Here is a 13,442-nt window from a genome sequence, read left to right on the forward strand (position 1 = left end):
GGGTTTTTTTGCATGTGCCACAGAATGATGGAAGATTACAAAAAATAGCAGCCACACAAGCCTACCATCCACAGGCATTTGCTTTCGTGGGACTCCGCAAAAGTCTTGTGCAAGCACAGAGAACAAGAGAAGATGGACGGCAACCACAACAACAGCATCAGGTGATATTTCCAAGGCCAGAACTGTGAGGTTAGAGTCGGTTTGTGTTCTTTTTTAAAAAACAACAACAACCAAACAAACATTCAAGAAGGTTCCTCAGACCCACAACCGTGTTTGGCGATGCTGGTGAAGACAGTGAACGGAATTAGCCCTTAAAATTTGGCACCATAAATTTCAATCACTTCACTCGGGACCAGGCCAGGGGTTGGGGGAGGGTGGGGAAGATACCATCCTTTCCACTTGCACACCTTCTGGGCTCCTGGGAGTTTTGCTACCAAAAAAATATGAAAAAGGAGGTACAAGAAAAAGGGGGCACACCCACCCACCCCACCCCTCCACTGGCATTGTGAAGAAAGGTCCATCGATGGCGGCATCAGAAGATATAAGGTCGTAGGTGCAAACTCCCAACTCCAGGAAGGAAAACTTGGTGGAAATGCCTCTTTCCAAACCCCGAGCTTGGAAATCTCCTCTAAATTCCTACGAGGCAGGTGTTGTGCACCAGGGCTGCTCCCCGTCGCAAATCGCTCCTCTGGCATCCAAGCCCCTAAACCCCAGATTCAGTTCACACGGAGGTCTCTGACTGAAGCCGCATCACAAACTTGTGCGACTTGGGGTCCACAAACTCCTCCGAGAGCTTGAAGAAGGGGATCTTTTTCGTGCTCACCACCAGACTGAAGTCCTGGCGCTTCAGGACAAAGACCACGCCGTCCTTCAAGCCGTTGGTCACTGGCTCCTCGCTGACGAGAGTCCACTGCTTAGCCAGCCAGCGGTCCTTGTGGTACTGGATGGTGGGCCCAGCCGTCAGGTATCGCTCGAGGAAGGCCTGCAGGCAGAAAAGAGCGAAAGGACAAGTCTTAAGAACAGAGGAAGAGCCCAGCTGGATCCGGCCAATGGCCCGCCGAGTCCAGATCCTGTTATCCCAGTGGCCAAACAGAAGCCCCCGAGCAGGATCCGAGCACAACAGTACTCTGGTTTCCAGCAACCAGAATCCAGCAGCATTGCTGCCTCCAACCGTGGAGGCAAAGCACAGCCATCATGGCTCATAGCCATCGATAGCCCTCTCCCTCCATGAATCTTGTCCAACCCTCTTTTAAAGCCATTGAAGTTGGTGGCCACCACTGCCTCTTGTGGGAGAGAGTTCCACAGTTTAACTGTGCACTCCATGAATAAGTACTTTTAAAACGTTTGACGTTATGTTTTTACATGTGCTGGAAGCTGCCCAGAGTGGCTGGGGAAACCCAGCCAGTTGAGCAGGGTATAAATAATAAAATTATTATTATTACTACTATCTTCAGCTTCACTGAGGGTCCACATGTGTTGCAAGAGAGGGGAGAAATATGTTTCCTCTATCCTCTCTTTATATGCTCTGCATAATTTTGCAAACTTCCATCACGTCATTAATAGACTTCTATCATGTCAAGGAATCTGTAATCTGGCTCTGAATGTAAGGGCAATATCCTACAATCCAATATCCAATGAATGAAGCTTTACTTGAAGTTGAAATATGTAACCCCCACCCTCCAACTCCAATTCAACTGCACTGCCTAACACATGGCAAAAACTAAAATCCTGCTTGAAAGAGCTTAGCGCTTGTTTGCAGGCTACAAAAGCTGGGGAGAGTCACCAAGAAGCAGCGTAGGCCAACTTTAACAGTACTTGCAAACATGCTTCACGCTGCTAGGGGGCGCCATTGGTGTGTTTTTGTTTTTTTTAACCCAACAGTCTCTGGAGCAGGTATCTTTAGCACTTTCAGACAGACCAAACAAGCATTTGGGAACCTGTTTATTGACCCTTTACCATATATTTGAATGGTGGTAGTGCTAGGGCAAGCAGGAAGCTAGTACCCTCACTGAGACTTGGCCCCATGACAACACCCCTGGTTAGGCAGGCCATCTGAATGAGGGCAAAGCGCTTTTGGCTCCTCTATAGCTCAGACACCTGAAGTCAGCTTCCGCACACATACACAAAAGCCTGGAATGACTAAAAATATTTATATCCCACCGTTCTGTTATACTTCAAAAAGGTGGCTACCACATTAATTAACGAAGACTAAAAATCAAAAGATAAACTCAGCCTTTCCCCAAGCCATCTGTCCCAGCCAGCAACAGTCAGTGATCAGGGATGATGAGAGATAAGTGTCCAAACAGACATTTGAAGGCCCCATAAGTTGGGGGAGGTTGCTCTTGGGCTTTAAAGCCTTAATGGCTAGGGTCTGGGTTTCCTCAGTGTTGAAGGTCACTGTGGAAGATTGCTGAGTGTTATAATTTAAACAGAAGAAAAGACAATTTTTTAAGAGCTAAATTTGAACCTTCAAGTTCAGAGGCAGTCTATCTCTGAATGCTGGCTGATGGGGATATGCTGGCTGATGGGGATATGCAACTATGGGATGGGCTGCTGCCGTCAGGACAACGAACCAGGTCCAAGCCTTGTTATGATCCAGAAGAGCTCTACTTAACTATGCCAAAATGGCATAGCAACAACAGTGACTCTTGGACACATAGGTAAAGGTAAAGAGACCCCTGACCATTAGGTCCAGTCGTGACCGACTCTGGGGTTGCGGCGCTCATCTCGCTTTATTGGCCGAGGGAGCCAGAGTACAGCTTCCGGGTCATGTGGCCAGCATGACTAAGCCACTTCTGGTGAACCAGAGCAGCACACGGAAACGCCGTTTACCTTCCCACTGGAGTGGTATCTATTTATCTACTTGCACTTTGATGTGCTTTCGAACTGCTACATTGGCAGGAGCTGGGACAGAGCAACGGGAGCTCACCCCGTGACAGGATTTGAACCGCCAACCTTCTGATCGGCAAGTCCTAGGCTCTGTGGTTTAACCCACATTGTCACCCGCGTCCCTCTTGGACACATACCCACACCCAAATATTCTAGGTTGCACACCATTATTAATCCTAATCAAGGGCCATTAAAATTAATGGGCATGACTCTCTTGGGCCCATTAATTTCAGTAGGTCTGCCCCACATATAATTTAGTGGGATATGATGCAGTTTCTGTAGAAGAATCCTATATAACATTAACAGGACAGCCATTTATCTCGGCTGGCCCTCTGATCTCCCTTTGCTACCTTAGGCGTCATGTCGTGTGTGATGCAGAACTCCAGGTGCTGCAGGATGCTCTCCATCGTGTGGTACGGCTGCTGCTTCGTGGTCCTCAGGTACTTCTGCATGGCGCGGGCCATGGAGGCAAAGATGGCCTGCGCCGCCTCTCGCGGGTCCATGATCTCCCGCGGGTTTTTCTGGTCCTCCTCCTGGAGCCGTTTGATATGAGTGAAGGCCTCCTCCACAGCCACCACCAGCCTGTCGGGACAAGAGGGGTCCTGTGATATAGTAAGACTGCGGAACCCATTGCATGCTCACCTCTCAAAGCCACAGCGAGGGGAGAGGAGGGAGTGGAGGGAAGGAAAAGGAGCAAAAGGTATCAGAACGTTTGCAGAAGGAAGGAAAGGTTGCCGTGTGAATTTCATAAATGTGCAAAAACAACACAATATCACAAGCCATTACTGTATAAAACGAATGCATTTTAAGTTGTTAAACCGATGAAACAAGTTTAGGTTCGCTAGGGAAGTCAGCACTGCACAATTTCCCAGAATTTCCATAAATTTCACAACTCTGCCTCGAGGAGTTTACAGTGCATAATGTCAACTGTAAGGACTTGGCAAGCCAAGCTCAGTTTCTTCTCTGCTGTGGGACGAACAGGAACACACAGCCAACCCCTTTTGTGCATACCTTGCGCGTCTCTTGCGCACCCTGCGCTCATGCTCAGCCTCCTCGTAGTAATACTCATTGTGGCTGTTGTCCCTCCGTCGTGCCGCTGCAGCAATGACAGCCCGCGACTGGCTTGTTGAGTTGTTGGTTGTGTTTTCTGGAGGACGGGAACAGAGAAGGGAATCAAGAAGGCTTGAAATTCTGGCCACCACCTTTTGCAATCACACAGAGCGCTGAGAGTTTGTTAGGAGATCCCAATTCCCCTCCTACAATTCCCGGAGTGGCTTAACAATCAATCTTCTTTTTCCAGGAAACTTTGGGAAATGGGAGAGTAATGGGGGTGGGGGTAGCTCCTAATAACTCTCAGTAATCTTAAACTACAGCTCCCAGGATTCTTTGGGGGAAGCCATGACAGTTGAAAGTTGTATCATAGTGCTTTAAATGTATGGTGTGAATGTGGCCAAAGAGGAGAGAGGAAACAGCAGTGAAGAGGCAGGCCTGTGCAGGATGGCGGGGGGGACGGGGACCAGAGAAGGGAGCATAATTCAATGGAAGAGCAGCCACTGCATGCTCAGCTGGGGTACCAACTTGAATAAAATATGGGGGGACAGGTAACCCCCACCTCACATAATTCAGTGGTACCTCAGGTTACATATGCTTCAGGTTACAGACTCCGCTAACCCAGAAATAGTGCTTCAGGTTAAGAACTTTGCTTCAGGATGAGAACAGCAGCGTGGCAGCAGCAGGAGGCCCCTTTAGCTAAAGTGGTGCTTCAGGTTAAGAACAGTTTCAGGATAAGTACGGACCTCCAGAACGAATTAAGTACTTAACCCGAGATACCACTGTAAATGACATGACATGATGCACACACACCATTTGAATGGCAATGCCCGTCAACGTGTGTGTGTGTGTGAGAGAGAGAGAGAGAGAGAGAGAGAAGGGACCTCAGCCCCTAGCAGTTGGCTCCTATGATGCTGGGTTCAAACCCCAGCCCTCCCATTCAGAAGACCGAAGGGAACAGGTTAGAGCCCTAGGAAAGAGGCTGACAGGCTGAGTGGGTCAACGGTCTGACAATTTGCAAGACTGCTTCACATGTACACCTAGCTCAGCTGGTTAGAGCACGGTGCTGATAATGCCCAGGTGGCAGATTCAATCCCCATATGGGAAAGCTGCATACTCCTGCATCGCCAGGGGTTGGACCAGCTCAGTGTTTCCCAAACTTGATTCTCCAGCTGTTTTCAGACTACAATTCCCATCATCCCTGACCACTGGTCTTGCTAGTTAAAGATGATGGGAGTTGTAGTCCAAAAACAGCTGAAGACACAACGTTGGGAAACACCGGACTAGATGAGCCTCAGGGTCCCTTTCCAAGTCTACGATTTTATGATTCAGAGAGCCCGGATCGCTCACCCTCGCCAAGGGAGTACACCTTGAAGCCAGACATCTTCTTGGAGAGAACGGACTTTGGGAGGTTGAGGAGGGCCGGGTTGTAGACCGGGAAGTCGTGGTAGTAGTTCTCCAGGATCCACACAGCAACTCGCTGGATGCTGCAAGGAGGCAGAGAAAGAAAAAGGGGTCCTCAGATGAAGGGAAGCATAATTGATTGACTGATTGATTAATGGAGTCTCCAGTGCCCGCGGCCTGTTACTTATTTCATTCATTTTAATAATATAACAATAGCAATGATTTCATTATTTATATGCCGCCCATCTGGCTGGGTTGCCCCAGAGCCACTCTGGGCAGCTCCGAACAAAGTATTTAAAGCACAATAAAACATCAGCCATTAATAACTCCACTGGAAAGGGCTGCCTTCAGATGTCAACAACAAATAGTTGTTTAGCTGTCAGATGGGAGATGTATTTTTAAAAAAAACACACGTTACTGAAGTCAATCAAACAAATCGATCCTGGCCTTCAGCACCCCAAGATGTGTGTTTTCATGCTCCACTCTATTCTCGTGAATGTAACGGCAGCCCTTCCTCACCTGAGGTGGCCGACGTTATAAAACCGGCTTGCCCCATCGGTGGAGCGGACAACCTTGAGGGTGAAATGGGGCTGGAGCTGCCGCAGCTCGAGGAGAACCACAGCCAGGTAGTGGACGAAGAGAAGGGCATCCACCAGGGAGACAGCATACTGGACGATGCCCTGGTAGTTGGTGTCGTGAGAGTCCAAGATCCGGACGCCGTAGAAGAGCCAGTAGGAGACGACCAGGAGGAAGACGAGCACCATGAGGAGAGCGCGGAAGACGAAGATCCGCGGGAAGAAGGCCTTGGGGCGGCGGAAGAAGAGGGCCCAGCTGCCCAGCAAGAGGATGAGGAGCTTGAAGGCCACCGAGATGAAGAGCCCCTCGCAAGGCGTCCCACAAGGCTCCAGCCGCTCCCCCCACAGCAGCTGGGGCAGCAGCATGAAGGCCAAGGGCGTAAGGAAGGAGAGGAGGGCCAGGGCCCCGCCCAGCGAGACGCCCAGGTGGCGGGAGCAGTCCAGGTGGGCGCTGTCCTCCATGTCCTTGGTGATGCGTGTGATGTCATCGTGGGAGATGCTGTGCTCAGACGTGCCCGTCACCACCGTGGTGGTCTCTCCCCAGTTGTCGTCCTGCAAAAGAAGGGAAAGGGCCAAGCAGGGGCAGGTGAGGGAGCAGGCAGACACCTCATGGTAGGACAACTTCTTGCACCAAGAAGGGTCAAGTCTTGGGGTCCTGAGCACGGCTTTCCTCTGCTACAAATAGGTGCCAGTAATGGCAGAGAGGAACAGGCCAGGTGGACTGACTCTGCCTGAAAGCTTCTTCATGTGTACTTCAGCAGACGGGTGCTGCTCCTCCCTTGTCTAGTCACACGCCTGTAAGAGCCTGCAGGATCAGGTCAATAACTCATCTAGTCCATCGTCCTGTTCTCACAGGGACCAACCAGATGCATGAATGGGAAACCCGCAAGCGGGACCGGAGCACAAAGAACAACTCTTCACGCCTGCAGTTTTCCAGCAACTGGGATTCAGAAGCATTTGCTGCCTCTGACTATGGAGGCAAACAGAGCAGAGCCATCGTGGCCAGTACCCATTGATAGCCTTAACATCCACAGATTTGTCCATCTCTCTTTCTAAAGCCATCCCTGCCTCCCGTGAGAGTGAGTTGATAGTTTGTGCACCACGTGAAGGTTCCGTCTGCCCTGAACCTTCCAACATTCCACTTCGTGGGATGTCCCAGAGTTCTAGTATTATGAGAGGAGGAGAAAAACTTTGCTCTATGCATCTTCTGCATGCCGCACATAATTTCATAAAGTTATTTCGCGTCACCCCTTACTCACATTTCCTCTAAAGTTCCAGATGCTGCAAAACCTTGCCTCTTAGGAGCATCGCTCCGGCCCCTTGATCATTTTGGCTGGGCCAGATAGGACTATCTCTGTATTAAGTGTTTCATGTGCACCTCTGTCCTAATATTTTTGATCCCCGATAAGCCTATTGCCAAGGGCTTTTTGATACTTTTCTCGTTAACAGGTGCTTTTAACTTCAGTCGGAGCATGATGAAAGTATCTTATTGATACTAGGGCTAAACTAGAACGGTGGCCCCAATGCACTGCTCTCATCCATGGACGGCAAATTGGGGGGCAACTCCTCATCCTGGGCACTGTCAAACCGATCTCCCTCCTCAGTCTTCCCCAATACTTCCCCTTCCTTTGTCCTTCAGTTTATAAGCACAAGAATATGTGGCCCATATCCAACTTACATTATAAATAAATGACTGACCACATAAAGAACATTTCCATTTGTTTATAGGATCCACCAGCAGCATGGCACATAGAATTTCCCTGTCTGCGAGTCACTTTGGGCAGGAAACCTGTATCCAATTAGGAGACTCGCCAAATACAGAACTCCACAGAATTTTAGAGTTGGAATTCTAGCTGAGAATTCTAGCTCGACTCCCTGCAATGCAGGAATATGCAGCTGTCCCATTCAGGGATCGAACCAGCAACCAGGGCGTTATCAGCACCATGCTCTAACCAACTGAGCTATCCAGACTGACGTGCAGGTTTGCCTGCCGCTGCTTCTCTCCATTACCAAACAAAGCACATGGAAGTTCCCTGGAACATTTGCCCAGCCCAACCTCAGAATAAATCACTCGCTGTTTGGGTGTTAGCTGGTTGGGAAAGCCAGGCAGGAAAAGGGGGGCAGGAGGTGGCGGCCACTGGCCCTCGCAGGGGGACTTTCCTCTTTACTCGGCCACAAGCCACTCACCCTTTCGTCGCCTCGAGTTGACTCGTTGTCCAGCAGAGGCTCCCCAGGGGCCTGGATGGTCACCGACTTGTCCCCTCGACTCCCATCTCGACTCTTGGAACGGTGCCGCTCCCGTCGATCTCTGCAATGGGCAGAGAGGAGGAAGAGATGCACACTGAGAACCATGGAAGGAAATAGGACACTGTCCTGCTCAGCACCTCAGGGCAGCTACAGCCCACCAAGTCCTCCATCTTGTCTTCACAGTTGCCTACAGACACAGCCCCATAGTTCTGTAGCTTTTGGACCCGCAGGAAGGTGCCTTGAACAGAATCAGGCCCTTAGCCCACTAACCTCACACATGCACACACACCATGTTTCGCAATATATATAGTCAAAAACTATAAAACCGATGTCACAATATGAGCTTCAAATTGGTTTTGGACAATATATCAATATACTGCCCAACCCTATTGTCATGTTTGCTCATTAAACATTTCCAACCCTTATTTACTTGAATGTAATGTGCATCTTTCTTGGTCAAATTCACTCACGAAAACTAGGGTGTGCATTAGATTTGATGGTGCTTTTGGTTTCAAGGTTTTGAAAATTGAGGTGCGCAGTGGATTCGATACGGTAATGTATAATTAAAGCTTAAAGGTAAAGGTAAAGGTACCCCTGCCCGTATGGGCCAGTCGTGTCCGACTCTGGGGTTGCGCGCCCATCTCGCTTAAGAGGCCGGGGGCCAGCGCTGTCCGAAGACACTTCCGGGTCACGTGGCCAGCGTGACAAGCTGCATCTGGCGAGCCAGCGCAGCACACGGAAACGCCGTTTACCTTCCCACTAGTAAGCAGTCCCTATTTATCTACTTGCACCCAGGGGTGCTTTCGAACTGCTAGGTGGGCAGGCGCTGGGACCGAGCAACGGGAGCGCACCCCGCCGCGGAGATTCGAACCGCCGACCTGACGATCGGCAAGTCCTAGGCGCTGAGGTTTTACCCACAGCGCCACCCGCGTCCCTTTTAATTAAAGCTTACTGTCATCATTTTGTAACATTGAGGCAATGGACAAATTTATATTATAACTTTTAATTTTGTTTGGAGTTTATTATTATGACTTGTTTTTAAATTAAATTTAATAATAATAATAAGGCAGAGTGTACGACGAACAGAGCTGTGCGCAAGAGTACTTCATGTTCCTTTTCCTAGACACAAGGTGGGCAGAGACAAGGGAACCTCCTGAACCCAAGTTGCTCAGAGCTTTGTACATTAATGCAGTCTCCCAGGGCAGCCCCACACCAAGAGCTCACTGCAACAATTTAAACCATGGTTTCCCAAACTTGGTTCTCCAGCTGTTTTCAGACTACAATTCCCATCATCTCTGACCACTGGTCCTGCTAGCTAGCAATGATGGGAGTTGTAGTCCAACAACAACTGGAGGCCCAATTTTGGGAAACCCTGGTTTAAACCAACTGCTCCCCCTGGCTCAAAGCGGGAGGCCCAAGGGTGCAGCCTGCCAGCAGACTCACCTGTGCTTCCGGGAGCTGCGGGAATGCCCGGACTTGTAGGAGTACCCGGAATACTGAGACTCGTTGTCCATGTTGTCAGAGCGCCGCGCCTTGTAGCGGTCCACGTTGATGGACTTGGGTCTCCCAGGCCCCGGGACAGCCGCCAAGGCAGCCGCTGCCTCTTTCAGAGTGGGCTTCTTCAGGCCGAGGGGCACCTTCAGAAAGTCAACTTTCACCTTGAGGGACTCTATTTTGATCGGCTAGCTGGGCTCGTCTTAGAAGAAAAAAAGGGGGCACCTGCAGAAGGAAGGAGGCAGAAACTGCTTAACCATGCTCATCACGCCCAGCCCTCGAGACAAGTCAGGAGAGAGCATATGGTACGATCTGTAGCTGAAGGACTGGCATGCTTAATGCATATTTACTAAGAAAAGACAAAGAAAAAAAGGACCCCGCATGTAGAAAAGCAGCACTTCAAGCTAGAACCCTTCTACCTGATATGCTAGCATTCCACCTGCAGGGTTTTGTTTTTGTTTTTGTTTTTTTAAGTGTGTTTGTGCAGAGGAGGGCGGAGAAGCTGGATATACTAGTGTCACACCTAAATTGACTATTATAAATCCAGGTGCTTCCTTCCTCCTTCCCCCTCCCCCCCCCATCCCCAAGAGATAAAACACCAGGATCAGGGAGAGGAGAGGAGAGGCTTATCTCCAAATCTGCAGGAAGTCACCCCACTAACCTTTTGGGGGCTGCCCTCTGGGGCCGAAATGCCAGCAATAGGTGTAACGAACCCACATGCACACATAGCCCTGCCCTGTATTTAATCTGTGTAGATCAGCTGAGGAGAGTTTATCATTGCTTCCCCCTCCTTCCCCCTCAAATTATCAATCTGAACATTGGGGAAGGGGACAATGTGTATTCCCATCAGGGTGCTGCTGAACAGAAAGATTTGCACCCAGTGCTGTGTCTACTTTAACTTTTTGTGTAAGGCATTGGAGGGGGGTTAGAAAATGTTGCTTTACAGTGGTACCTTGGTTTATGAACGTAATCCGTTCCAGAAGTCCGTTCTTAAACCAAAGCGTTCTTAAACCAAGGTGTGCTTTCCCATAACAGCAGGAGACTCAATTTGCACTCAACAGGAAGCAAAACATGTTCTGTTTCCAAGGCAAAGCTCACAAACCAAAACACCTACTTCCAGGTTTGCAGCGTTCTTAATCCAAGTTGTTCATAAACTAAACTGGTCTTAAACCAAGGCACCACTGTACTGGGGTCAACAGCCTACCATGACAATGGTCAGCCATTCCCTGCCACCAATTCTAGTCTAACCCCCTGCAATGTACAAGTCTCAACTAAATCATTCTGTCCACTAGCTACTGGACTTCTTTCAAGGCATCCGCCCCAGTAAGAAACCAGCCCCTCCCCAGTCCAAACAATCAACTCTTACTTTAGAAGCCATTGTCTCAGAAATAGGAACTGTGGACACAGAGATCCCGATTCAAAAAAGAGTGACACACCCCATAATTTTCCTCAATACATTCAGGCTTTTCTCTCACCCCCCCTCAAAAAAGCTCTCTCCCCATCTCCATACCCACACAAAAATGCTCAGTTGCGTAGGCCAGATCCCAGTTTCACGTACAAGATTTCCTTGATACCGAAAGCCCTCACCAGCATCACGTGATTAGACAGACCCGGTTATTAGGAGAATTAAAATGGGCCTGGGCCTCTAAATCCGACCGTCTGGGTTACAAAGAAGCTTCTCCTGGAAGCGGGAACATCTTACCCCAAACAAGAAAGGACCTTACTGTGCTTGCTCAGTTATTTACAACAGCCCCGGGGAAGGGAGGCTGAGGCGACCAGAAGTCAACACACATACACAAATGCACAGCGCCACTTGATTATTACCAATGTTGCAAAATGACGAGCGTTTCACATGACTTATGCTCGCATTAATGTTCTGCTCCAGATATCGCTTGCCTCCGAGCAAGCCCAGGGTTGGAGCCAAGGCAAGGAATCAGCCATCCAAGGCAAACGCGCCCACCGCAGGGCTTCGGGACTCTTGTCCGGGCAAGTCTGGAGCTCTGGGAGGAATCCCAGCCGGCTCGGCAAAGGGGCCTTCCAAAAAAAAAAAAACCCAACCTGCCAGATCAGGTTCTTCCCCTCTCCCAGGGGAGAGGTCAGAACAGCAGAAATAGAGGCACCTCTGAGTCGCACCTCCAGATAAAAGGTCCACAGGGTGGCAGGAATGGGGCAAGGCCCCTCGCACGGCCTGAAGCCCTGCTGCCAGCCAGAGTGGGCAATATTGGGCCAGCGAAGCAAACAGTCCAAGCTGGTAGAAGGTAGCTTTTCTGATCTTCTCTGCCTCAGACTTCAGAGAGTCACTGCAACCAGCAGGGTGAGGGTGAGAGGTCCTCAAAGTCTGGGGGCTGTGGGGCTCACGAGGAAATATAAGAGACAGTCATGGGCTCCACAAAACAATAATAGAACTGTGGAGCTGGAAGGAACAGCGAGGACTATTTTGGCCAACCCCCTGCAATGCGTGTATCTTTCACTGCCCTTGAAGACGACTCAGAAACTTCAACTGCCCAGAACTGGGGCTCTGTTTAGTTCTCATATAACCCTTGTTTTTAAACACATGCACTGGTTAATTTCTGGGTGTTCATGTTTGTGTTTAAAGCCTTAGATTCAGGCCTCCCTTCCCTATGGACCTCCTCGGGTGTTAAGATCAGCAGGGGGGGGGGGCCCTCCTGGTTAGGGTCCACAGAAGCTCAGGGGGTGACAGCTCGGGAGAGGGCCTTCTCTGTGTCAGCCCCTAAGTTGTAGAATTCCCTCTGCCCAGATATGCATCCAGCACCTTTGTTATTCAGCTTCTGTCAAATGCTGAAGTTGCATCGCTTTACCCTGGCTTTTGACACTTGAGATGCATATTTATTTATTTTTTCTGTGGTTGTAAGTAGTCTTAAACTGTTTTTAATATTGCATTTTAATAGCTGTCACCTGCCCTTAGGGTGAAGGAAATAATTAATAATAGTAATAGTAGTAGTAATAATAATAATAATAGCAGCACCCAGTCAACACATCTGCATACCACATGCTGGGGACAATCAACAGTTGGGGGTTGCTGCCTCTACCTGCAGCCTCCCTCAGGAGTGTCCTGGAAAACACCTGGCTGGCCCTTGCATCCTGGAGGAGATACAGGCTCCCATTACGACCAAGGAAGGCAGAGGCGAGATGCAAGCATGTCATTACAAACTCTGGCCTTTATTACACACAAGAGGATCTGAGGCAGCCTTCTTGTGTGCTCTGTTTATTATCTTATCCACATCCCTCCAGTGTATTGAGGGAGAAGCCTGTTCTCCTTCTACCTCATCCTAGTTTGTGGGCAATCTCACCACCCTGGGGCCATCACAAGTACTTCTGTCAGCTCTTCACAGTCCAAATATGTGCCGTTTAGGAGCGGGGGGGGGGGGGAGAGAGAGAAAGAGTCCTTCCGGCCTGAGCTAGTAAAGTCCTGGGAAGAGGAAGCAAGCAGGCCAAACAGGAGGGCTCTGCCACCTCCATTCCATGCAAGCCAAACAGCCCACCCCCCACCAGTAGCTGGTCTAGGAAAGACCCCCTCACACATATCCCAAATGATGTCTCAGGATGCTGGCCAACCTAAGCTACTCCATTTTTGGTCACCAACCCTGTAACCTATTTAAACCAAATTTATCAATGCAAAAAGGGGGACTTGTTCCAAAAACAAGCTGTACAGAGGCAGGTTTTTAAAAAAGGGAAATGCAAAAAGCTGCATTCCTGTAGCCAAAGGTGAGGATTTCTCCTTCGCCCCACAAGGCAGCTAATCTGTGCAGATGTCTTGTTGCT

The 13,442-nt window shown here is 49.5% G+C and overlaps 1 protein-coding gene across 4 annotated transcripts in view; it reads right to left on the reverse strand.

The window, feature by feature from the left end:
- Nucleotides 1-218: 218 nt before the first annotated feature.
- Nucleotides 219-13,442, reverse strand: part of VANGL2 (VANGL planar cell polarity protein 2) — a 41,508-nt gene continuing 28,284 nt past the window's right edge. For 3 of the 4 annotated variants that reach the window (XM_081841941.1, XM_081841938.1, XM_081841939.1), the window contains 7 exons: nt 9,609-9,884; nt 8,106-8,226; nt 5,863-6,470; nt 5,290-5,426; nt 3,901-4,036; nt 3,240-3,471; nt 219-982 (listed from right to left, as the gene is read on the reverse strand). In XM_081841941.1, the coding sequence (XP_081698067.1) occupies nt 722-982; nt 3,240-3,471; nt 3,901-4,036; nt 5,290-5,426; nt 5,863-6,470; nt 8,106-8,226; nt 9,609-9,679 (1,566 nt within the window). In that variant the 5' untranslated portion in view covers nt 9,680-9,884 and the 3' untranslated portion in view covers nt 219-721. Of the gene's footprint in view, nt 983-3,239; nt 3,472-3,900; nt 4,037-5,289; nt 5,427-5,862; nt 6,471-8,105; nt 8,227-9,608; nt 9,885-11,483; nt 12,502-13,442 lie in introns of those variants that run through there. The other variant, XM_081841940.1, reaches the window with a different exon arrangement.

The sequence above is a fragment of the Podarcis erhardii genome (genome assembly GCF_964252035.2).
Source record: "Podarcis erhardii genome assembly, chromosome: 15".
In the NCBI taxonomy this organism is placed as follows: domain Eukaryota; kingdom Metazoa; phylum Chordata; class Lepidosauria; order Squamata; family Lacertidae; genus Podarcis; species Podarcis erhardii.